Genomic DNA, 23,487 nt, shown 5'->3' on the forward strand with positions numbered 1-23,487 from the left:
GTCGTGGTGGATGCGCCTGCACGTTCCCGAGGAAAGAGCGAGCAGCCAAGACAGAAGGAACCACAGAGCACGGGCAGGATCAGCTAGCAGAGACACCTCGAACCGCAGTTCGTGCGCGCAGGCCAGGCGTGCTGGGAAGGAACAGCGGCGGCAGCCAGTCGGTGGAGGGCAGGCAGTCCACACAGCAGGCGTGTCAGTGCAAGAAGGCTGCGAATGCAAGGTGCTGGGTGTGTGCGGCGGCAGCTAGGCAGGTAAAGGCAGACCTCTGGGCGGGTACGACGATTGATATGACGAATCGCGGGTGGATCGCCGCCAGTACGCGAGGCAGGTCTTGTCCGCAGAAGGCACGGGAGCCAGCAGGCAAGCGAGTGGACGAGTAATGCGCAGAGATGGTAAGACGAATAGAGTGCCCGAGCCCTCTTGACACTATAAAGCACCTGGCGATGCTGCCGTTCGGTGCGCCGATTCATGCAGCCACGTGAGCGCAGGCAATGCACGACGGGCGCCCAGGATGGGTATGCTGCTTGCCGCTGTAAGGGTTTGGACTGGGTTGCGGTCCTCGACTGGGATGGCAGGCTTTGGCAGCGCGCGCAGTGAACGTCCCAGCAAGGTGATAACTTGCCTAATCCACGACTACAGCACCCACCAAGAACAGGCAAGCAGCCCCAGTGCGGCCCGGCCTGGTGTGGACGCAGCTGTTCACTCCGGAGAAGCTGGAGAAGCGCTTGGAGGTTTGCAATCGGGCGCTTTTAGAGCAGTCAGTGTGAGCTGTTAAGTTAGCCGGCCGACGTGCATTCATTCATTGACTCGAGATCAAGCATCACCGCGCTGGGGGCGCTGCGGCGTGATGATACTGAGCGCTGCCCCGCGGCGGGAGCGAGCAGGCTTGAGGCAGCGGCTTGAGCGCGTCGCCGTGAAAAAGCCACAATCTCCACTTCTCCCTCGAACCCTCTTCCATGTTCTTACATGTCTAATGTCTCTCGTGGGCGGATCACTTGGAGCGCCTGCAGCATCGATATCAACACTAAGAACCGTCCGCAATTGCAACCGCTAACTTGGATCTGATATTTGGTCCACTCTGCCAAGGAAGGCGTGGGCCGGCATGAACCAAACACCCCCTCTTCGACAATCCTCCTCACCTTCCTAGCCACCTTGCCCGTCTGAGCTGCCTATCGCGGATGTCAACACGGAAAGGGCGACGAGGTGCAGCCTTCACGAGCAGTTTCGCCCGTCCTCCACCAGTCACAAGCACCATAGCTGCTGATTGAGCAAGGCGGTCATGTCAGCAGGCTGCCTATCGAATCATTGATTATTAGCTTCCAAGCCCTGCAGCTGCCCAAGACAGACAGAATTGGGTCGTGCATAAGCGGCCGTCGTCATGCATTCACGAATTCCAATTCTATCAATCCGTCCCGTATCGTCTGATGACTCCTACCGCGCCCGCAACAGAAGAGCTGCCCGCTTATGCTTGCCGCAGCAGCCGGAAGAGGCAGTATCGGTTATTACATGTGGCCCTGATAGAACGCCCTAGGCTCGACTGGATAGTGCATAGCGCAAGACTGTTTCTTACTCGTATCGACCGCGGTCCGTCTTGGGAGCTGCGCTAATCGGCGAGCACACAATTCACTTCTCACTAGGACGTCTGCTAGGCGTCTCGAAACCCGTCGCAGCGCTCAAGTTCAGCCGGTTACCGATCCTCTGTCAGCTTGTGGCAGATGCAGTTCCGTCGCTCCGGAGTCGTGTCCCTACTGTCTGGCTAGGGTAACCAGTGAAGACGCCGGTTCGCAATGCTGTCGAGTGATGGAATCCGTGTGGACAGAAGGTTTGGTCAGAGTTGACGATCCGTTCCACAAGTACGCCCCGCTCTCCGTCGACAAGGGCGGACATCGATACCCTTGACTTGCCCGTGCTGCCATCGATCTCCCCGTCATACCTTGCCTGTGGCTCGCATCCCTTCCGTAGCTCGCGCCACTGTACCCCTAGCGGCCTTTGAAACGCCATGGCCCGTCTGTCGCTTTTTGACGTTTGTCTGTGCGTCTATGGACGACATGACTTTCAGAAAAAGCAAAGAATCAGTTTCTCCGTGCCCGTTGTTGAGATGTGGAGAAATATGTTCCTTTTGTTCGAACGAGTTCGCATGGTTGCGCTTACCGGAGATCGTAGTCTATTGCCATGGATGACATCAAGTACGAAGCTTCGCCATCTCTCAGGCACTTATGGCGCGTCTTTTCCTTTTGACGCGTCCGCCCAAGGCTGTGTAACCGTGTTTGAACATGTCTCAGGGTCAAGACCTGTCAGATGCCTCTTCGGTGCGTTCGGTAACCGTTTAGAACCAACCGAAAATAAACGATTCACGTTTGACTTTGTGTCTACGAGACATGATCAAAAGAAATATATCGGCCCCACTGTTTACAAACGATCAAGTGTTCTGAGCATCGGAAATACTCCTCTGCGAAGAAAGATGATGGACCATTGTCCCAAGCTCCTTCATGCGAAGTCAAACCACTGATCTTTGCCTGTGCTTGGTGAACGCATCTGAGAAGTTGGAGTCGATCTCTTTCAGGATGTCGTTGACGAGCACCCTGATACTCCAACACGAGATAGCATGAGACAGCGGGGAAGTCGTGTCCGTTTCCAAGAGCGTTTCCAGAAGAACCTAGAACGATAATGCGTTTGTTTATTTGCGCCATTTTTCTTGCTCTCGCCTTCGTTGGGTGCGAGGACGACGCGTCAGTGATGCAGAAGAAGCAGACCGTTAAGAGTGTTGTTAGTTAGTTGAGAAGCCGGATTCTCGTCCACCTCTTGGCGCGACGCTATGGGCCAGCCGGGATGCGTGCTTGATCATATGATTCTGCTCCACTTTACCCTTGAGCCTGCAACTCAAGAAGGGTTAGAGATGCAAACTACCCCACTTCAACTCCTCGGGGAGAGATCATGGCGAGAAGCGAAGTTTGTGTGGGGACCAGACTTTACGATGATTTGATCAGTGCCTCGTTTCAAGATCCCGAGAGAGAGGTTCAATGCCAGACGTCTTACTTCACAAGAGGATCATCCGTAGGCAGTGTTATTGCTCGTTTTCGGGACGTGGTCGAAGTCCGTTTGGCCGCACGAGCTCAGTGGCGACGGCCTTGGGTTGTACGACTTTAGCGGTGAAGTGCTCTGCATAGTCGCTTATCTCCACTAAGTACTCATGGCGCAGAAGTCGACTGCAATGCCGCGCAATGACACTCTACTGCACGGAAATGAACAGGCTTATGCTTGTAGTTGTTTCAGCGGACCATAAACAATGTGAGGGTCACGCCATCTGGGCGCTGAAATGAGTTGAAGACCAGTGTGAGGCGATGGCGAATTTATGGATACCTCGATACGGTGTGCGGAGATGTCAAAAAGTACACCGAGAACGACTCTTTGACAGGGACCATACTGCAAAGGCTGGCGGCCTACGAGCTGTAGTGCTCATGGATGATGCTGCCTCGTCAACCGTCAGCTTGGAACTGTACTACTCGGTTGAGACCGGTCATGCTGGGCTTGAGTATAACCATGAGAGGGTGTGTTAAGTTGAGCTGATTTGAAGCATAGTTGCAAGGCTTTTGCAAGGCTATCGCGCGACGCAATTGACGGTAGCGAATCAGCAGTCGAAGCTCAACTCTGACCAGTCATCGCGCAGTCATGTGGGACAAAATGGAGTGCAATAGGTTCTGTCCAGGCTTGAGGCGGAGTATGACACTATGCAGTGGCGCCAGATGACCACGGCCGGTTCAGGCGGTCTGTGAACGGACAGAAGAGCAGATTCTGGGTACTTGGAGGTTCCCAGGTTGGGTTTGCTGGTCAAGTTCCCACACTCGCGGATAACAACAAACCAGTCGTGGTTAGCGCGAGTTCAGGAGTCCTGCTCGCAAGGTTAGCTCACAAGGATCGAAGGCTCAGCTGGACACAAACAAGGCAACCAGTCCATACACCTCGCTGCCTCCGTGCCAGGCTCTGAGCTTTATGCGTCTCCAATTTTTGCCTGCAAGTCGGAGAGAGTGTGTGACGTGGATCTGTCATGTCAGATCACATTGTTGTGTGGTACATTGAAAGCTGGGACTACCTACAGTCCAAAATATCCCAATGATCTCCAGAATTCTTTTCGGCCATGAACTCCAATTAAACGCCATACTGCCCTCTTAGGGGAAATGCAAAAGGTTTCGTAAAAGCTGGAGATGCGACTCAGGGCCGGGACGCTTTCCATACAGTGAATGTAAGAAGGCCGGTAATTCAGGCTTCATGCCATACCCGATGCTTACTTGCGGCCAGGTGCCAGGCCGGGAACAGCGCTGAATCGCTCGTCACGCTCAGTCTTGAAGAGCAGTTGGCACCAGAACTCCTTGTTATCGTCATCGAACCAAGTCCAGAACTTGCCCTCCCGTCTGTCCACCTCGCGTGCCTGCAGCTTGACCGCAACCGTCTCATAAGGCTCTCCAGCAACAATGAAGTACTGGTAGTTTGGGTCAGGCTCTTCGATCTTCTGTTCGTATGCACTCATGAACCGAACGCGCGGGATAGTGCCTGATGTGATATCTGGAAACTGGAACTGAAACAGAAGACCGTTCTGGCGAGTGATAGGGTCGCGAACTTTCGTTATCCGGTAACCAGGTCTGCCAATCTTGATCACGTTCTTCTTCAATTGCACACCAGCAAGTAGACCCTGCTGTCCTGCATCGTCCTTCCTTCCTTCTCGCTGTTCTTTCGCGGCACGTCGCGCCAAGTTCGTCTGATGCTTCCTTCCTTGTGTATGAGCTAGGTATGAGCCATCGTTCTGGTGGACTGTAAGACATAGACGGCATTCGAAGCTTCCGACGTGGTTCTTGAAGAAGTATGGGTCCTTGTCGAGGTCGATAGTCTCGAGCGCAAGTTTTCGAAGACGCTCTCGTCGGTCGGCATTGGTCGCTGAGCTCGAGGCGACACCACCGCCACCAAATTTGGAACCTGCACGGTTCTGTTAATGTTAGCAGCTGCCTTCCAGTCTCATCCACTGCCAGAACGTACCTGGTAATCCATGATTATGAGTAATCGAGCGATTACGGTCTATATATTGAGTGGAGAGGTGAATTGAGAGTCCTGATAGAGAATCCTGAAGCTGTATATGGCTGTGGTGGGGTCTGCGTCGTTGCGCGTTGAGGTCGAGGTGATAGCCCACAAATTGTGGAAGTAGCAATCAGGAACCGCGCTAGCGTCGTTACGTAAGCTATGATATGAAGGCAGGCACCACTCCTGTCCTTGTTCAATCACATGCACGAAATACAGCCAGAAGTTGTAGACTGTTCTTAAAGCAGAGAAACCCCTTGAATTGCAGTCGAGAGACTTGTGTCGATGTTTGAAGACTGTAGTGAGCCACAACCGACAATCAGTTCAGAAGCCTTCTCTCGGCGATCTCATGGCGACAGACATTTACATTGGCAAGAGACTCTCCTTCGATGGCCAACTCTGCACTGTTCGATTCCGTGGCGCAGTTGAAGGCACAAAAGGGGAGTGGTTGGGCGTGGAGTGGGACAATCCAACCCGCGGAAAGCACTCTGGTGAACACCAAGGTCACAGATACTTCGAATGTAACGATCATCAACATAAAAACAAAGCAGATCAACAGCTGATCTGTGGTCAGGCCTCAGTACGCATGCAACAGCAGGATCTTTCATCAGACCAACTCGTAAGCCGGATGCACCACGCTCGTTCGTAGAGGCATTGAAGGCAAAGTACGCAGATGATGATTTTGAAGACCCCAGCGTACAAGTGGTGTTTGTCACGAAAGAAAGTGACAATGCAAAGGCAAAAAAAGACCCGGCGGCAAGACTGAATCAGCCTATACGCTTCAACGGCAAAATTGCAGAAGAGGTGGGATTCGACAAGATCAGGAAACAGCTCGCTCAAATAGAAGAGCTCAGATTCGTCATTCTGGACGGCTTGCGAATGTGGAGGCCCGAGGTCAGGCAGGGCGCGCGAACTGATGATGAGCTAGAGTGGCCTCAGAACGCGACAGACATCAAAGATGCGTGCCCCAAGACCTACGAGCTGGATCTTAGTCGCAACTTGTTCGAGGAGTGGAGGGAGATTGCTGCCATCTGCGAACAACTGGATCGGCTAAAAATTCTTCGAGTTGACGGAACACGGTTCACAGACACATCACTGACAGAAGCTGAGCTACAGCGTTGCCGCCAAATATTCGCTAATATTACAACACTGAAGTTGGAAGACGACTTATTACCATGGGAAGACCTGGTCAACATCACGCACCAGTTCTCCGCCCTTACCACCTGTTCAGCTTCCAGCAACTTCTACTCAAGCCTGACACCGCACATCCTGAACCCATCGATCACCGACTTAACGCTGGAAGAGAACCTCTTTCCCTCCCTATCCGCCCTCGAACCACTCACCAAGATGCCAAACCTACAACGCCTCATCCTCAAGTCTAACAAGATCTCCGAGGTCGGCACACCGCAACCCATCTTTCCTACAGCCCTCAGGGAAGTCGATCTCTCGTTCAACGAAATAACAACATGGTCTTTCATCGAGCAGCTCGAACACGTCTTCCCCGGGCTCACCAGTCTCCGCGTATCCCACAACCCGCTCTACGAAGCCCTCCAGGCGCCCGACGGCCGTCCTCTCACCGCAGACGATGGCTACATGCTTACGCTCGCACGACTGGGGAATCTCAAGACATTGAACCATAGTCCCATCAGCGGCAAGGAGCGTCTGAACGCTGAGTCCTATTACCTGTCACTCATTGTCAAGGAAGTGCAGTTCGCGCCCGAGAATCTACGGGAGCAGATTCTGGGCAATCATCCGAGGTACAAATGGCTGTGTGAAGAATATGGAGAGCCGGATATCAAGCGGAGTAAGAACGCGGTGAATCCGAATTCGCTTGCTGCGCGGTTGTTAAGGATCAAGTTCTACCTTACGAGTGACAAGACGAAGGCGCATGAGGTCGAGATACCGATGAGCTGCACAGTGTACACGGTGCTTGGTGTTGTGGGCAAGCAATTCGGTGTCATGCCCATGGACTGCAGACTCATCTGGGAGACGGGCGATTGGATGCCGGCGAGGAGGTCGATGGCTGATGTTGAAGATGAGGACTGGGACTCTGAGGATAGCGAGGATGAGGCGGCTACGAGTAAAGTGATGCGAGAGGTTGAGATCACACCCGGGACACGGTCGATAGGAACTTGGATCGATGGCATGGAGGCTACTGTGAGGGTTGAGTTGAAGTCTCAGTAGGGAAGGACTATGCTTCGGATATGCTTAGTCTGACGCCTGAACAGTAGCTGTCAGTGCAGATATTTGCCAAAGCATCAAGAATCAGGAAGCTGGCATCGATCGTCAGTGTGTGTATATTGTGATGCAAGACGGTCTATAAGGCTAAGAGCGCAACTTAGCCTTGCAAATGTATACTGACAGAAAAACACTACATCGCTACAAATGGGCCAAAAGCGATAGAAGAGATGATCTTATCTCACAGCCAGCTCGCTCTTGGACTCGAAGCTGTACCTGAGCCACTCTCCAACAGCCCTCAAGCTTTCCCACCTTACGCTCTCGTCTGCCTCTTGCATAAGCTCCATGACCCTGCCCTTCAAGCCCAGCTTCTCCAGTTGTTGCCTCTTTTCCGGCACCTCCTTGACCAAGCATGCAACATCGTTACATCCAATGGCCAGCACCTGCTTGTCATTCTCCCAGCTCTTGGATAGGATCTCAGCCAGCTTCCTCGGCAGCTCCCCCTTGCTCTCATCCAGGATGCGGCGTGCATTATCGCGCCAGAAGGTAGGGTTGCGGTGAGGTGGAGACCAGCGGAGATGACCGGATTGTAGCTCTGCAGCGTACTCGTCGAACGTTGTTTGTGTCTTGGTGTACTCTTCGAGAAGCTCTGTAAGAGTCTTGAGATCCTCAAGGGCATCCTCATCAGTCAAGTGGCGCGACTTCAGGCTGTTAAGCAAGGCTGGCAAACGAGCCAGGGTGGCGGTAGGCAACAGTGTTTGACGGTTGGTGGTGAGGAGGTTGACGAGGGTCGAGAGAAGGAGGCGGGTGGTCTTCTCCTTGGGCGAAATACGCAACAGGCCGGTATACAGAAGGACAATATCGTGTTCACTGAAAAATGTTAGCAAAGCCAGGACGGAAGTCTGCAATGAACATACTCTTGGAGGCCATCGCCGACAAGCTCACCCTCAAAGCTGAGCTGCCAGATAACAAGTAGAACGTGATAGAGAAGCTGCAGTCCTACACCACCAGACAGGCCACTGTCCCCAGCGCTACGGATGCTACCACCGCTGTACAAGGTCGAATCGCGATCGTTGCTCGACCCTGCTGCTGAGCGCAAGATGTCGAACAATGGATCGAGAGTCTCCTTTCTTTGCTTCCAGAATAAATGCCTTGCCTTTGAGCTGCGAAGAACTGCAGAAAACTCTCGTACAGCAATATCCTGGAGCCCAGCATCTGATGCCTTCGCCAGTGTTGAGAGGTAGGTGTATAGCTGTGGGAGAGCTTGGTCAAGCTGTGTGGTGTCCTTCGATGGTGTTACAACGGCGTGTGAGATGAGACCAGAAAGGACCGAGGATGTAAGCAAGGGGACGGGATCTTCGTTGTTTGATGAAGCCTTCAATAGCGGCAAGAAGGGCTTGTACGGCGCTGGGTGCTGGATGAGAGCTGAGGTGAGGGCAGGGATGTCTGAACAGATATCAGCTCTTCGTAAGAGATTGTTTGACTGCACGGGGCTTCATACCATCAATAATATCTCCCAACAGCACCAGCATGTAGTGGATGATGTCCTGGCGTTTCGCTGCGGCCTCGAAGATGCTCTGCGACCCATCTCCACCCAGAAGTAGCGTGACGAAGCTGTTGACATCGGACTCAATTGTCTGCTTGCGCTGCTCCTTGCGCACTTTGTCAATTGACTTGATCTTCTTAAGGTCCTCGTCTGTGATCGTCTTGGCCCGCACTGCGCCTTCCCATGATATTGGCCGCGCACGGATGTTGTTTTGGATCGAGGTGAGATACGTCGGTGGGTCTAGCGACGACATTGTGGAGGTCTGCTTCGAGCGAGCAGCAAATGTTGCGGTCAAGAGGCTGCGGAGGAGCGTCGAAGATGGGATGTTGTGCCTGGTCTATCGCGCACCCACCAAGCTGTTGCAACTCCGTCATCTGCTGGAGAGCTCCGCCGCTAACGCAAAGGGGATTAGTGGGTTTGGCACTTTTTCGAACAAGCTACCTGTCGGCGACGGTAATACCGCGTTCTCGGCGCCATCACATTCGAAACCATGGAGTACTTCAGTTTGAAGAGATCGACCGTTGCCGACCGCGGCCAGGCCAACCTGTCAAGCAAGGTCTATGTGCGGTCAACGAAGAGTGGCAAGGTCCAAAAGATTGTGAGGGAACTGTACCTGCGACAAGACATCCCATGTTCGTCAAATCTTTGCAGAGAATGCCTGGAGATTGCGCCGACAGATTACTCGAAGAAAGGTGGGTTTGTAGATTTCAAGTGCAAGCGCATAACTAATCTCAGATAGTTGCACCGTTCGTACTTTCAGATACACCAGCAGGGTCCAAGAACTTCCCTAACGGACGGTATCTCGTTCCGGACACTAATGCTTTTCTGACCGGAATGGACTTATTTGAGGTCGAGACAGCTTTCCATGATGTCATAGTACTGCAGACTGTGCTTGAGGAGGTTAAGAACCGATCATTGCCACTCTATCATCGTCTGATTGCATTGACGAAGAATGAGGGGAAACGCTTCTACGTCTTCTTCAACGAATTTCGTCAAGAGACACACATCCCCCGTGACCAGGGAGAAACCATCAACGACCGCAATGATCGAGCTGTCAGAAGAGCTGTACAGTGGTACAACCAGCACATCACCGAAGCAGTAGCTGCGCGAAGCAAGAAACAGAAGCGCATACCTACTGTGGTCATGATCAGCGATGACAGAGACAACCTGCGTAAGGCCAAGGCAGAGAGTGTACCTGGTATTACGCTATCTGACTTCGTGTCTGGTCTCGAGAACGCAGATGAGCTATTGGACATGATCAGTGCCGCACAGGAGCAAAGAGAGGTCCGCTCGAAGAAGCCTGAAGTGTTCTATCCGGATCACCTCTCGGTATCTAAGATGATGACTGGCGTTAAAGCTGGCACCATGCACCAAGGCATATTCAATGTTTCGCAGTACAATTACCTAGAAGCCTCGGTGAAGGTCCCCGCATTTGATAAATCTCTCATCATCTTGGGACGAGAAAACAGCAATCGAGCAGTTTCCGGCGACGTCGTAGTTGTTGAAGTACTACCTCAGGATCAGTGGAAGGCGCCATCGACAAAAATCGTGGAGGAAGACACTGTGGCCAAAAACGACAACGCCGAACAAGAGGAGGGCGAGAACGTCGTGACCGAGAGGGAGAAGCGAGCACTGCAAGAGGAGGTCAAGCGCGCGCACGGGCGAAGCACAGAAGGCAAGGCGCAGCCAACGGCTCGCGTCGTGGGTATAATTAAGCGCAACTGGAGGCAATACGTGGGGCACATCGATCGCGATTCCGTACGTTCAACAGCGAAGACAAGCAGGCAGCAACAGACAGTCTTCCTTGTACCTATGGACAAGACCGTACCTAAGATCAGGATACGGACTCGTCAAGCCGGAGAGCTTCTCGGGCAGCGTGTTCTAGCGACTATCGACTCATGGGAAAAGGACTCAAGATACCCTGTTGGCCACTTTGTGCGCTCGTTAGGAGAGCTGGAGTCCAAAGGTGCCGAGACGGAAGCTCTTCTGTTGGAATGGGACGTACAGTACAAGCCCTTCCCCAAGACGGTACTGGATTGCCTACCTGCTGAAGGACACGACTGGAAGGTGCCCGTGAGCACAGATGATCCAGGCTGGAAGGGGCGAAGAGATCTGCGTGATCTCATTGTCTGTAGTATTGACCCTCCTGGTTGCGTTGATATCGACGATGCACTACACGCAAGGAAGCTGCCAAACGGCAACTACGAGGTCGGTGTGCACATCGCTGATGTATCACACTTTGTGAAGCCAAACAACGCTATGGACAAGGAAGCTAGTCAACGTGGTACAACGGTGTACCTTGTTGATAAGCGCATCGACATGTTGCCGATGCTTCTCGGAACAGATCTCTGCTCACTGAAGCCGTATGTTGAGCGATATGCTTTCTCTGTCATCTGGGAGGTCAACGAGAATGCCGATATCATCAACTCACAGTTCACAAAGTCGGTTATCCGTTCAAGAGAAGCCTTCAGCTACGAACAAGCACAACTACGCATCGATGATGCATCACAGCAGGACGAGCTGACAACCGGCATGCGTACATTGCTGATGCTATCTCAAAAGCTGAAACAAAAGCGAATGGACGCAGGAGCACTGAACCTTGCATCGCCCGAAGTCAAGGTCCGATCAGAGTCTGAGACTTCAGACCCGGTTGACGTCCACGTCAAGAAGTCATTGGCCACGAATTCCCTTGTCGAAGAGTTCATGTTACTCGCCAACATCAGTGTCGCGGCAAGGAACTACGAAGCCTTCCCCCAGACCGCTTTGCTACGTCGCCACGCTGCGCCACCCAAGTCCAACTTCGAGGAGCTCGCAAACCAGCTGAAGGTTAAGAAAGGTCTGGAACTTCGGAGTGACAGCTCTGGTGCAGTAGCAGACTCACTCGACAAGTGCGTGGATCCGAACAACCCATTCTTCAACACCCTCGTCAGAATCATGGCCACACGGTGCATGATGTCTGCAGAGTACTTCTGCGCTGGTACACAAGCGTACCCTGAGTTCAGGCATTATGGTCTTGCGAGTGAGATCTACACACATTTCACATCACCCATCCGTCGTTATGCCGATCTCGAAGCCCATCGACAGCTTGCCGCCGCGATCGAGTACGAACAGCTCGATGCCAGCCTGCATTCGAAGGCTAAGCTCGAGGCTGTCTGCAAGAACATCAACGTCCGTCATCGTAACGCACAGATGGCTGGACGTGCTTCGATTGAGTACTATGTCGGCCAAGCGCTGAAGGGTAAGGACATTACGGAGGAGGGGTTCATTATGAAGATCTTCTCAAATGGCTTCGTTGTCTTCGTGCCACGCTTTGGTATTGAGAGCTTGATTCGTCTGAGAGACCTGGCTACACCTGAGCCGGACGCTGAGTTCGATGCTGACAACTACCAATTGAACATCAAGGGCGACTTGAACAGGAGCGTTGAGCTGTTTGAGAGGGTCATGGTCAGGATTACGGATGAGGTGGAGGAGAGCACTGGAAAGAGGAAGGTCAAGCTGACTCTGGTGTAAATCCTTAGCACAGAAGAGTAAGGGCGTTGATGCGCGTCCCAATAATACAATATCTAGATCTCCGTTCCCAAGTGCTTATGCTGCGGTCGTTCGGCCTCATGTGAATTGCGTTATCCCCTCATGTCGTCGAGGGTAATGTACAGGCTTTGGACGTCCTCGCGCAAAGCCCCTGGTGAGGTATAGTTGAGGAGACACATGAACGTACGCCCCGCAAAGCCACAATTACGCACTTCTATACTGTTCACAGCCTCATAGGGTAGATCGTCAGAGCCGAGACTGAGAGGGTGCCAGTTGAGTGCATGTTCGGTCGAGTCTGCCGAACTTAGAGGGTGCGGAGTCGCCGAAGCGAAGCGAGAGTGAATGTCTCGACCAGCGGCCGAATGCAAGTGGGGCATCGCGAGCGGGAATTGCGCTCGATCTCTGAGATCTGAATTCTGGCGTAAGTTTGCTTGTTTGCGGTGATGATCTCTCTGCAAAGGTGATGTGTGTGGCTTTGTATACAAAGTATGATTATGAAGATCGTCAACATGTCTATCTTTGATTCTCGGGGGTAATCTCTGCCATCACGGTGGACTGCAAGATCATGCACATCATAGGAGCGATCCCTCCGAGCTTTCTTGAGCCAGATGATGGTAGCATGTGCTGCGTCCTGTACCTGCATGAACCGCAACCACCAGGAATATTGTCAAACGACTCAGGGTCAAGCCGAGTGCCATCCACATGTTCGTAGGAGATGAGTCGCGGCGCAAGACCGGCATGAAGAACTAGAAAATCAATATTGCATCGGCGACAATAAAGAGCGGTGAAGTACGTACTTCAGGATAGAAAGATCAGTCCATCGACCGTTCCTGAAGCTAGTTTGCTAGCCTCATAGCCAGCAACACTTGCGATTCATATCCCCTCCAAGCCTCAAGTCGAACACAACATCTCTGCATTACGAGCCGCATCGTCATCTGCAACGCCGTTAATTGTCATGATATGACTTGGTATAGATATTGAGAGCGGCACGTAGTAGTGCAAGTTGTGCATTTCACTGAATATTGAGATTGTCAGTTTCATTTCGGGCACGTCTGATGAGACCAATTGCGAGACCAATCGAAATTCTTGCAATTGCACGAACCGTCTAGTGGCGCTTTGGCCGATGCGATGCCGATTCTACAATGCCATGCGGGACGATCAGCTGGCGGAAGAAGTTCTGGATGTTGTCAGGGTCTTCACACTTGCATCCAGTCTTGACGTCGGCGAAAAATGGAGAACACTGGCGTGGAGTGCAAGTGCAATGCTATAGCGGAGCTTGCCAACGGTCTGCGGCAGTATGGCACATCGTGAATCTGATTGGTTTCACTGAGATGTAGCTTGTTTGCTGGATCTCTTGACACCTTCTCTATTGGTATGGGCAGCGGTTCGCAGAGTTGGAGGACTGGTTCTCTCGAGATAAGAGCAGGACACCCTCCCTTTCTCGACGTATGATATGCAAGGTCACAATACGAGAGATGCGAGAGGTCATCTTTCCTTCCCGCGCCACCAAAATGACGACCCTCCGCTAAGTGGGCCATCTCGCTTGATAGAGTTGACGATCAGGTCCACGTGCAGGTGCGCACTTTAGCCGGTGAGCATCCCTGCACATCCAGGAACAAACTCTACGAAACTCTACCGATCTAACGGCAGAGGCAGTCCTTGGCCCATGGAGATCGTGATGAATTCTATCGTCGACGGCTGCTCGTTTTATGGTGGCAAACCTCTGTGTTGTGGTGTTGAAGTCTGTATCGGCGTAGCGATCAGAATCGCGCTCAGCGCTGAAGTGAGCTTGTTGCCGATTAGACATCTCATTTTGTTGAATCACGAGTTGTTTGGTGCATCATCTCGTCTGACAGAGCGTTCGTGAGGATCATGATTCCGAGACAGAATTCAAGGATTTGAAATTGCGCGGCTCGTGCCAGAAGAGACATCAATTTTGGTTCCAGCAACATATTGGTTACTCTTTTGAGCGTGAAGCGCTTCGGCTAATTCTCGATACGTGACTGGCTGTATAGACTGGCCGCATTGACAGAGAGTCAGACCAAGGACCAACAACTCTTTGACTAGCCGAATCGTGGTAGGCAGAGACGAGACGCATCCATGTCACCGTCGTGGTGGTATCGATAGTGGGCCGCTGTACGGAAGTCGTCATCAAGCTGAAATTCAGGTCCATACAGATGTGTTTCAGCTGAGCCTCCTGTCATCTGCAGAATAGAGATATAGAATTGCCATTGGTCGTATAGGAAATGGCCTCCAAGTGAAGCACCAAATGATGTAAGCATAGAATGACCTGGCAAAATGCCGACCAAACAACAGCTTAAGAGTGAGAACTCGTCAGTGCGTCCTGCAACTATCTTTTCAGTTTCCTGCAGGAGGAAGCCGTTGGAACCAGGGTTTAATGCATGCGTTATCAGCGCGCTTTATCGTCGGCTCACATCACGGTAACAACGTCCAGGGGTCGTCATCATAGAATGCAGACTCTGAAGTTGCTGCGTTCTCGATCTTGTTGTTCGCTCATCCAGAACGCACACCACCCAGGATGCGTGGCCTTGCTGTCCGAAGCTAAGAGAGCAGGTTTCGCGACGGCACGCACCTAGAGCCCGCTTGCGAACGGGATTGGATCCAGCTGCCCATGTCATGTAGTTGACGCCATGCTCAAAGGGTGATGGTGGTGTTTCGCAGATCGACGTGGTACCAGTGCACCCCACCGAAGCAAGCAAGCGGCCGGCGCCCTCGAGTCTGAGCTTCTGCTTGTCTTGTTTAGACCACTCCTCCGAACAGGCAAGGAGATTCTCGAAAGGAACTGCGGGATGGCGCAAACATGTGCGCTGTCGTCGAAGCAGGTCAGCCTCCGTCTTGCAGAGCTGGGCTGCGCAGTGGCTCCGGATTGGAGCGCCGGTCATCAGCAGAATCTCGGAGTGAACAACACATTCACGCTGGCTGCTCAACAGCGCCACGTTTCTCTTAGGCACTGGGAAGGAGCAACTACCTATCGCGGACTGTGCACCATCTCAACGGCGGGGTGAATTCAAGGCGGGCCAAATTAGCTTGCTCGTCTATCACCCAGGGTCATGCTCACCGATATTTCAGAGCCTTTGCCCTACTAACAGACTTTGCAGCCCACCATCAGGTAGTTGCGCTTTGTACCTGCATATCGCCCCCAAGCCAAGGCCCACCGTCTCTACAAGCCGCAAGACTCCCCTCGCTCGGTGCGCGTTCGCTGCTTCTTGCCGAACGACTACTCTTTGTTCTTTCTCGTTTCGCTCCGCTAGTCACATACCATAACTGTCTGCCCGGGATCTTGTGGAGCGAGCCACACACGCATGACCAGGTCTCCGCCTTCTGAGCCCCTCCGCCTGTCCCGCAGTAATACTATATCCGTATTTGCCCTCCCAGGTTCATATCCGCAGTCACGTCGGACGATTGTTTCCTCGTTCCAAATCTATCGATTGCACCTGAGATCCACCATGGTCGAGGTCGACTGACCGCTCTGTCACTCCTTCCATTCTTATTCGGATCGACTTCCTGACCACCGGCACTTGCCTCTGTCGATCTACTTGGTCAACCTCGCCGCCTGTCATTCAACTTTGTTCTGACCTTGCTGTCGTAACTCTACGTCAGTGCCTAATATCAACCGACCTTATCACTATCCACGAAGGATCAGTCCCACATTCACATCAGCACCATGGACGAGACAAAGCTTTACATCATCCTCGGTGCCGTCTTGGGCACTCTAGTCCTCGCAGGAGTTTCAGTTGCAGTACTCTTTTGCTGGAAGCGTAATAAGAGAAGGGTGCGAGGCTTCTCCCTCCGTGCTGTTACACCGTTGGACGACTCCGTCTTCGAGTCATGGCGGCGGCCCAGTGAACATGCACAACGAAATGAGAAGTACGGCATCCGGCCAATGCACTCAGCAGTCATACGCCATGAGACGTCGCCTACCATGTTCGAGAAAGAACTGGATCTGTATGATCACCCTCGATCACCGTCACCAGATGACATTTCACCTCCTCTTCAATCACCAAGAGACTCGATACGCAAGCCAGAGCGAGCACGGAGAAAGTCAAGCGTTGCTTCCACTATCGCCGACCGACCACCAACACCCTACTCGCCCACTTCTACCAACAGCGACTTCCTTGTTGGTTCATATGGCTCTCGCAAATCGCAGCCATTGATTCGTCACCAACCTTCGATGTCAGAAGCATCGGCTTTCAGGTTCGAATTCGAATCAAATCACGAGGCCCACCAGAAGAGACCCGAACACTGGGTTTGAATAATTGCCCCATTCTTGAGGGCTACCATGTGGAACCCTTAGCACGAGCAACTATCGGAAGAAGCACCAATATGAACTGGACGGTCGTTCCCTGCAAGACAACTTGACACTTCGAAGTCGCACAAAGACTGTCAGCCCTCTATCATCGATCACGTCGGTCCCTGCTGTACAACCGTATAACCTACCACCAGCCAGCGTGCCCTCCTGTCATCACTTGACAGATCAGCCTTCCACTTTTACACTTTCACGATAGCATATGATTTTATCCGGCGTTTGGGCATCTTTTGCATCTGTGATACCAGACATTTGTCACCTACACAGGCTTCGGCCTCTTTTTCTTTACATTCCGCCATGATGCGATGCAGATTATTAGAGGTTGACTAGAGGTCACACCGCGGGATGGAAATGTTGCAACGCAACAAGCAAGGGATTCATATATCTAGGTAGCAGATACACTGCGAGCAGATGCTCACGAGCAGTCGAACAGAATGAACACAACTCTGTACCATCACCAACACCGTTGCACTTCTCATAGCCAACCCTGTGATATCGTAACATCGCAACTGCTCATCGTTTTCGACACATCTCGTACCATCCCGGTAATCCTCGTCCTCCTCGGTGCCTTCGGTTGCCGGCAACAAGACTTCTAGAAACTCCGTCCGAAGGAATCCTTTCACCGCCAGTTCACCAATACCCTTAGGTCTCGAACCTAATTGCCAAACAACGATGATCCCGCCATGCGTGCTGACCCACATCGCTCCCATCAAAAGCAAAGGGGAAGCCGCGAGCTAAGCGCACGAAGCGGAGCAAGTCCTCCGGAGTCAGTCACCGCATATGCTCGCTCGAGGAACCAGGAACACCCCACGATGTCGTGCAGTTGTGATACACATGGCTTAGGACTTTGTGGGGGTGCGCAGCGTGACGGCCAAGCGAGAGAAAGCATGGAAGGGCCAGCCACATGCTAGCGCCATCGATGGAGTGAAGTTGAACCACGACAAAGACACAAGGACCCTGGACAGCTGTCACCGCCCGCACAGACGTACAGCAAACCACACCGACTGAAGAGCACGTCTCAATTCTCGCCCAGCGCGCAACCATCGCATTGGCTCTCCACATCCCCTTGACCGGTTCACCGCTTCGCACCGCTCCACGCGCAAACCGCCGTCGCAACATTTCTCCACCCCACGCAAACGCGTCTTCGCGTCCCGTATACGGCCTCATCCATCACCACGCCCACGCCTCACCATGGAGTTCGTTCAAGGTGCGTAGTCCAAACACTCACCGGCCTTCCGGAAGCCCATGACTAACATACCATAGACTACGTTACATTTCTGCCGCGGCTGCTCCCGCCATCCATCGCGTCGCCGCTTCTCACATTCGTCACAACCGCATTCGGCATCTTCCGCACGCTGCAAACACATCTCACTCCCCTCTTTACGCGGCTTGTTACTCAGCCTGATGCCGCATCTATCCTCGTCGTGGTTGCCGCGCTGTTCATCAGCTTCAAGATCCTCGACATGATGTATCGCGCGGTGCTGTTCTGGGTCAATCTGGTGTTCAGGTTGGTGCTGTGGGGTGGCATAGGGTTGATTGGGTTATGGATATACAATAGGGGCGTTGATGGATTTATTCAGGATGTGCAAGATTTGGCGCAGACGTGGGCGGGTGAATATGAGAAGTACAGTGGAGAGGTCAAGAGGTTCCAGCAAGATCAGGAAGCACAGATCAGGCTGCAGGCGAAGCAGCAGGGCGGGCGCAGGGGATGGCGATAGGCATCGCTAGGAGGGAAACGACATGCTGGAAGAGTGTTCGAAAATGCTATATTGGGAAAGATAGGATATTTGATGAAGACGACGAATCACGGCTTACGATTGTACATTCTGGACAGGCGTTGGTATACGGCATTTGCCATGGAGCATAGGTATCTTTAAAAGTTGGAGTTGTATATTACGGCAAGAGTAGAATGAAGACCGTTAGTTCAAGGCCGCCGTGCACCGTTCGACTGTTACCTACGATCATCTGTTGAACGTCCGAACGAACGCCTGAACAGCACGTGTGGCCCAAACGACAAAGTCTGCACCGCAGGCAGGCTCACGTCCACGAACATACATAAAGACAGCAGTACTCACCACTCGACCCCCGCAACGTTCTACGAAGTGACTTTTCCGGAAATACCGTTTCTGCCTGGTGAGTTACTCCAGAAGATATTTGGATTACTCCAAATGCCGGAGAGTTTGCAAGATCTGGTATAAACATCTTCCTGGCAACGAATTCCACTTGCGCGAAGAACTATTCCTGAGATCACGAATGACACGATCGGATGGCCCGGCTCTGCTGCTCCACGTCGTAATTCAAGACGGTTTGAGAAGCTTCTACGTCGTTCCGCCGTGTACGGAATCCGCACTACATATAAACAACATCGCCTATTCGACTTCAGAGGAGTGGCACTTTACAGTCGCAAAGGTAGATCAGCACCTAGACATCATAAATCGGCATCAAGCGACAGCTAGGCGTGCCAGGTGGATCGATGCCGTTCAGCGTTCCCCTCCCTGGGGAGATTCTGCAACAGATCTTTCGATATCTTACGTTCTTCGACCTTTTGCGTTGCAGATACGTCTGCACTACGTGGTATACCTACATCCCTGGCAGTGATTCCAGCTCGAAGGAGGCATTATTTCTGAAAAGGAAGTCGCCGGCGGAAAACGACACCTGCCTCCACAACGACCCTATGGCCAGGAGGCCTCTCGGTGTTCGCCGCAACAATCCTCTGCCATTTTTGCTCTTCGAGTTCCGTCTCGACGACACGTTCGCAACGCAGAACTACTAGAGTGAGGTTTCGTTGGACCAAGAACAAAAGGAGCGAACACATCGTTATTCACAGCGAAGATGTGCGACTTCGTGATCTCGTGGATACATTGCGAGCGGAACTGATCGATGCTGAGAAGTATGTATGGTACATGCCGCGCACGTCACAGGGCAATGCGATATCTTGAGGATGCACAAGATGAAAGTATGGATGAGGGTCTACGCGTCACACCATATGCACCCTGCAGCAAATAAATGACGTCTTTGAGTCACACCGTTCCTCTAATCTACAAGTCGGTGTTCTTTCACTTGACCAAGCGTTTGCTCAATTCACCCCAGCACCTCAACGAAAAACGTTCCCTGGGGCCAGAATCGCAGAGCCATCTGAGAGTATGCATATGGAGGTCTTCATCACTCGCCCCTGGTATCTTGGATCCTCGGACACTTTCAAGTTCACCATCATCCTCTGGTATCCTGCACCCAGCATGAGTCTGTACCTGATAACCGAGAAGCTGTTCGGCTTTGAACGCGTGATTCATCCATACTTCAATTTCTCAGGGACGTCATATGCGCCCAATCAGGAGTCATTATCGTTCGTATGGCAAGGCTGCCGCTATATGAAGGACGACTCGGTAACATCGGATGTGCGCCCTTCCTGGGAACATATGCTTGTCTGTTGTCCAGCAGTTCAAGAGCTAAAGGTCATAACCAGGCGTCCGTCGAACAAGGGATATCACAACCCAGAACGTACATTGAGCGCTGAGGAAGGCACTGCTGGAGTCACTCTAGGTCAAGTTATGCAAGTGGTGGGGGAGGAGCTGGTCATGGCACAGGACGCAATGGGAATTCGAGCGTAGGAAGAACAGAAGTGGAACACCGACAAGGAGATATTGTTAGAGCGATGTGGTTATACTATACCCATAAACTTTTCCGTGTTGTGCGATTCGTAACTTCACCTCACCTTCACTTATGTGACCAAATTCGCGCTAGCGCAGGTACCCTCACACTTCCCCACACTCCAGCTTGCATTCTGCGCACCTCCTCGCACAGCCTCATCAAGATGCCGGACGATCCTCAAATTTCTGCTCTGCCCTCTAGAGATCCTACGGACTGTCTTCCGCAACCTGTTGTTATTCGATCTCCTCAGATGTTAACAAGTCTGTAAGCTGTGGTGCGCCTACCTTCATGGCGACGATATTGGCCTTCACCAAGCCATATTCTCTCAAGCAAAGGTCGCGGATACCTCTCACTCTGTCAGCATTTACGTATGCATAGGGCTCCACCGAGATACTCCAGAAGGAAGATTCTACCTTTCCATCATGGTGATTCACCCAGACGAGAAGAACAGCAAGACATCACTACTACACCCCGTCATCAAGAACTTGCACGGCTTCGAACGTGCTATCCACACCAACTCCAGCTTTGAACAGATGCCTGCTGAAGGGTGGGAACGCATATCTTGGCGTCTGACACACTGCTGGAGGAATTGCAAGTATTTGGAGCAGCCAGCGCGGAAACGGAAATCCTGAGAGTATACGCTTGTGAGCATTCTAGCCGTTGCTCTCATCTATGCATTTCCTCTTCGCAGACCTTGAGAGAATTAGTCGAGCAGGCACAAGAGGCATGGAGGATTGGGAAATTTGATTGAGAAGGAGGTCCAGGACCCGGATACAATTGAAGCAGAAAGATGTTCACGACTGGTGGTAGGAACATGGATACCGCTTGAAAGTCGTAGAGACAGCAGGCACCAGTGCTCCGCTTGAATAGATACAACAACCATGAGAAACCAATTTTGTCTGTACCCATCCGCGTGACCCCAGCTTCTTCACTAAGCCTTTAGTCCGTACTTTTGGCTTCTCTCTCCTCGCCGCAACATGTTCCTCATTGCCCACCGCGCCCTTTCTTCGAAAACCTGAACAGCACAGACTGTGATGGTTCGCCGTGACCAACTTCGACTTTCATAATGCCATCCTTTGCTACGGCTCTCTTACTAGTTCCCTAAATTCCTCTTCGCACAGCGATTGATGTTCTGGCCAAATTGTAAAGGGTCCTGGCTTCCCTTCGACGCGCAGTCCATTTGTCGATGTCGATAATCTCGTACTCAAGAATGTCAAGATTCCATCCGTTCTTGCTGAAGGAGTCGACAGGACCCAGCCAAACGGCCCAATCGCGCGGCTGTGTGTCTTCAATGATATAAGCGCGACCGAGGTGAAAGACCTTGTACCTCATGCGTAAAGCTCGTACATGCTTTGCGATTGGAAATTCTCCGTAGTATACCACAGGAATCATTTCAAGGGGCTTTGTGTTGGTGAGCTGGCTCAGGGCCGTTTCGGAACGATAAAGTCCTAGGACCCAGAGGGCATGAAGGTGCAGTAATTCAAGAGCTTCAGTCAGGATGCTCTTGCTGATGCGCAGCTAGATTGGTAGGCCCGAGGTTCGATTGTCCTTTCCAGGCTCAGCTCGTCGGTATCGAATTTCCGTAGGCAAGCTGTGGACTAACGCATCGATAACAGCGGATATCTGCCAAAGCTCGTCGTATACCATGTTTCGGGTTTCTGGCGGCAACGACATGAATGAAAGGCCGAGGTGTGCGTGAGCGGAGCTGGCGAGAATGAAGTGTCTGTAGTCAGAATGGTATTCTTGCTCTCAGAGGAAAAAGGCGCGTGTTGTGAAGCATCCTTGGCCGCAATACTGGGCTCCATGTTGAGCATGGAGCTGCTCTGGGCGAACTGGAGTGTGAGGAAGGAATGGACAGGTTAGAGGAGCAGGAGCGGTCAAGAGTACAGCAGCCACGAGTGCGCAACTAGTGTCTATGCGCAAACAGGAGAGGAAGTAACGATTCTTTCAGTTACGATGCTGTCCCGCGGGTGAAGATCATATCGGCTGATGCTCCAAATTAAGGTACTCACTCATCATCTGTTCTCTTCATCTTCTTTGCATCCCTCTCCTTCACCACCTCATTCTCAAATTGCAGCCCCGCTCTCTCTCTTATGACCCCAAAGACACTGCTGCTATCCAACGCCCTCCCCTTCTCCGCACTCCACGCCTTCGCCTTCTTCGCTGCATTTACATAGCTTTCCGCAACCTCCAGCTTCATTCCCGTGCTCTTGGCCAGATTGACACCGTGCTGCACGTCCTTGATCCCTAGTACCAAACTACTCTGCGGCGCCTGCCCATCAGCCGGCAGATACGCGCCAGAGGTGAGACGTTTCGACACACCATGCGCATAAGTGCCCAGATTCTGTTCAATAAGCGATTCAAGAACGGAAGAGGGCAGTCCAGACTTCTCGGCAAGGGTGTGCGCTTCGGAGATGAGGTACATCATACCCGCTGTTAGCATGTTACTCGTTGTTTTCAGCAGCAATGCTTGCGCTGGATCTTCGCCGACGCGGATGACTCCACGCGCTATGACGCCCTTCAGAAGCGGTTCAACAGCAGCAACAGCACCTTCATGGCCGGCGACAGCGACAAGAAGCTGACTTGCTTGTGCGACGGGAGTGGAACCGAAAACAGGAGCAGCAACGTAGTAGGCGCCCAATTGTTCGAGCTGGTTGGCTACAGCTGTTGTGGTAGATGGGTGAACAGTGGTAGTGTCTACAAAGATTTTACCATTCAGAGAGGTGCCGAGGGTTACTACCTCGTCGACAACATATTCCAACGTCTGATCATCGCTGACCTAGTGATGTGTTAGTGCACGTATCGGTCTAGTAGAGGCATGACTGACAGATATGAATGTCACACCGCAGTTCCAGGGTACCTCGGTAATGCGCTCGCATGGCCAACCACCAATCCCTTTCAGGCTATCTCCTTTTGATATTGTGCGATTCCAGTAGTGCAAGTTTGGCAAGCCTGTAGCTTTCAGATGCTTCTGAACGTTCATAGCCATAGCAAGTCCCATAGAGCCTAAACCGATCCATCCTATTGGAAGGGTTGTCTTGATGGTTAATTGATCCGTTGGTGTGGCGCTCATGATAGTGTTGGTATCTGAGACTGAGATTTCAGTCTGCCGATGGGCGTATGGTACTGCGAGATGTAAGTCGTGGATATTGATGGCATGTGGTCAGCGGTGACTCATTACTATTGGACGCCG

General features: G+C 52.3%; 8 protein-coding genes across 8 annotated transcripts; 5 read left to right on the plus strand and 3 right to left on the minus strand.

Annotated features, from left to right (window-relative positions):
- Positions 1-4,109: 4,109 nt before the first annotated feature.
- On the minus strand, positions 4,110-5,156 carry BU25DRAFT_406439 (uncharacterized protein). Its single transcript, XM_033705279.1, has 3 exons — positions 5,029-5,156; positions 4,299-4,978; positions 4,110-4,242 (listed from the first exon to the last, which is right to left on the minus strand). Exons 1-3 carry the CDS (start codon positions 5,038-5,040, stop codon positions 4,167-4,169), a joined length of 768 nt encoding a protein of 255 aa, XP_033566101.1. The 5' UTR covers positions 5,041-5,156; the 3' UTR covers positions 4,110-4,166.
- A 129-nt stretch (positions 5,157-5,285) lies between these two features.
- Positions 5,286-7,251, plus strand: BU25DRAFT_487500 (tubulin-specific chaperone E; the record flags this gene model as incomplete). The annotated part of the gene is made up of 2 exons (XM_033711285.1): positions 5,286-5,588; positions 5,642-7,251. Exons 1-2 carry the CDS (start codon positions 5,417-5,419, stop codon positions 7,249-7,251), a joined length of 1,782 nt encoding a protein of 593 aa, XP_033566102.1. The 5' UTR covers positions 5,286-5,416.
- Positions 7,252-7,345: 94 nt separating this feature from the next.
- BU25DRAFT_487501 (ATPase, V1 complex, subunit H) lies at positions 7,346-9,122 on the minus strand. Its single transcript, XM_033711286.1, has 3 exons — positions 8,747-9,122; positions 8,163-8,691; positions 7,346-8,115 (listed from the first exon to the last, which is right to left on the minus strand). Exons 1-3 carry the CDS (start codon positions 9,042-9,044, stop codon positions 7,482-7,484), a joined length of 1,461 nt encoding a protein of 486 aa, XP_033566103.1. The 5' UTR covers positions 9,045-9,122; the 3' UTR covers positions 7,346-7,481.
- A 147-nt stretch (positions 9,123-9,269) lies between these two features.
- On the plus strand, positions 9,270-12,320 carry BU25DRAFT_487502 (RNB-domain-containing protein). Its single transcript, XM_033711287.1, has 2 exons — positions 9,270-9,483; positions 9,531-12,320. The coding sequence occupies exons 1-2, from the start codon at positions 9,282-9,284 to the stop codon at positions 12,299-12,301; spliced, it is 2,973 nt and encodes a 990-aa protein (XP_033566104.1). The 5' UTR covers positions 9,270-9,281; the 3' UTR covers positions 12,302-12,320.
- Positions 12,321-15,562: 3,242 nt separating this feature from the next.
- On the plus strand, positions 15,563-16,808 carry BU25DRAFT_135955 (uncharacterized protein). Its single transcript, XM_033700555.1, has one exon. It carries the CDS (start codon positions 16,005-16,007, stop codon positions 16,590-16,592), a length of 588 nt encoding a protein of 195 aa, XP_033566105.1. The 5' UTR covers positions 15,563-16,004; the 3' UTR covers positions 16,593-16,808.
- Positions 16,809-17,585: 777 nt separating this feature from the next.
- BU25DRAFT_383323 (uncharacterized protein) lies at positions 17,586-18,629 on the plus strand. The gene is made up of 2 exons (XM_033704273.1): positions 17,586-17,853; positions 17,910-18,629. The coding sequence occupies exons 1-2, from the start codon at positions 17,838-17,840 to the stop codon at positions 18,362-18,364; spliced, it is 471 nt and encodes a 156-aa protein (XP_033566106.1). The 5' UTR covers positions 17,586-17,837; the 3' UTR covers positions 18,365-18,629.
- A 1,160-nt stretch (positions 18,630-19,789) lies between these two features.
- On the plus strand, positions 19,790-20,254 carry BU25DRAFT_417696 (uncharacterized protein; the record flags this gene model as incomplete). The annotated part of the gene is made up of 1 exon (XM_033707824.1): positions 19,790-20,254. The coding sequence occupies one exon, from the start codon at positions 19,790-19,792 to the stop codon at positions 20,252-20,254; it is 465 nt and encodes a 154-aa protein (XP_033566107.1).
- A 2,048-nt stretch (positions 20,255-22,302) lies between these two features.
- Positions 22,303-23,367, minus strand: BU25DRAFT_331162 (NAD(P)-binding protein; the record flags this gene model as incomplete). The annotated part of the gene is made up of 2 exons (XM_033702384.1): positions 22,303-23,073; positions 23,122-23,367. The coding sequence occupies 2 exons, from the start codon at positions 23,365-23,367 to the stop codon at positions 22,303-22,305; spliced, it is 1,017 nt and encodes a 338-aa protein (XP_033566108.1).
- Between the last annotated feature and the right edge of the window lie 120 nt (positions 23,368-23,487).

Source organism: Macroventuria anomochaeta (assembly GCF_010093625.1).
Source record: "Macroventuria anomochaeta strain CBS 525.71 unplaced genomic scaffold BU25scaffold_3, whole genome shotgun sequence".
Taxonomy (NCBI): domain Eukaryota; kingdom Fungi; phylum Ascomycota; class Dothideomycetes; order Pleosporales; family Didymellaceae; genus Macroventuria; species Macroventuria anomochaeta.

Coding starts and splice junctions, on each gene's coding strand:
- BU25DRAFT_406439 (XM_033705279.1), bottom strand. Junction 4,243..4,298: donor AGCGCTGTTCCCGGCCTGGC/ACCTGGCCGCAA, acceptor ACCGGCCTTCTT/ACATTCACTGTATGGAAAGC.
- BU25DRAFT_487501 (XM_033711286.1), bottom strand. CDS start 9,044: ATGTCGTCGCTAGACCCACCGACGTATCTCACCTCGATCCAAAACAAC. Junction 8,692..8,746: donor GTTGGGAGATATTATTGATG/GTATGAAGCCCC, acceptor ATATCTGTTCAG/ACATCCCTGCCCTCACCTCA. Junction 8,116..8,162: donor GTCGGCGATGGCCTCCAAGA/GTATGTTCATTG, acceptor AACATTTTTCAG/TGAACACGATATTGTCCTTC.
- BU25DRAFT_487502 (XM_033711287.1), top strand. CDS start 9,282: ATGGAGTACTTCAGTTTGAAGAGATCGACCGTTGCCGACCGCGGCCAG. Junction 9,484..9,530: donor GACAGATTACTCGAAGAAAG/GTGGGTTTGTAG, acceptor AATCTCAGATAG/TTGCACCGTTCGTACTTTCA.
- BU25DRAFT_135955 (XM_033700555.1), top strand. CDS start 16,005: ATGGACGAGACAAAGCTTTACATCATCCTCGGTGCCGTCTTGGGCACT.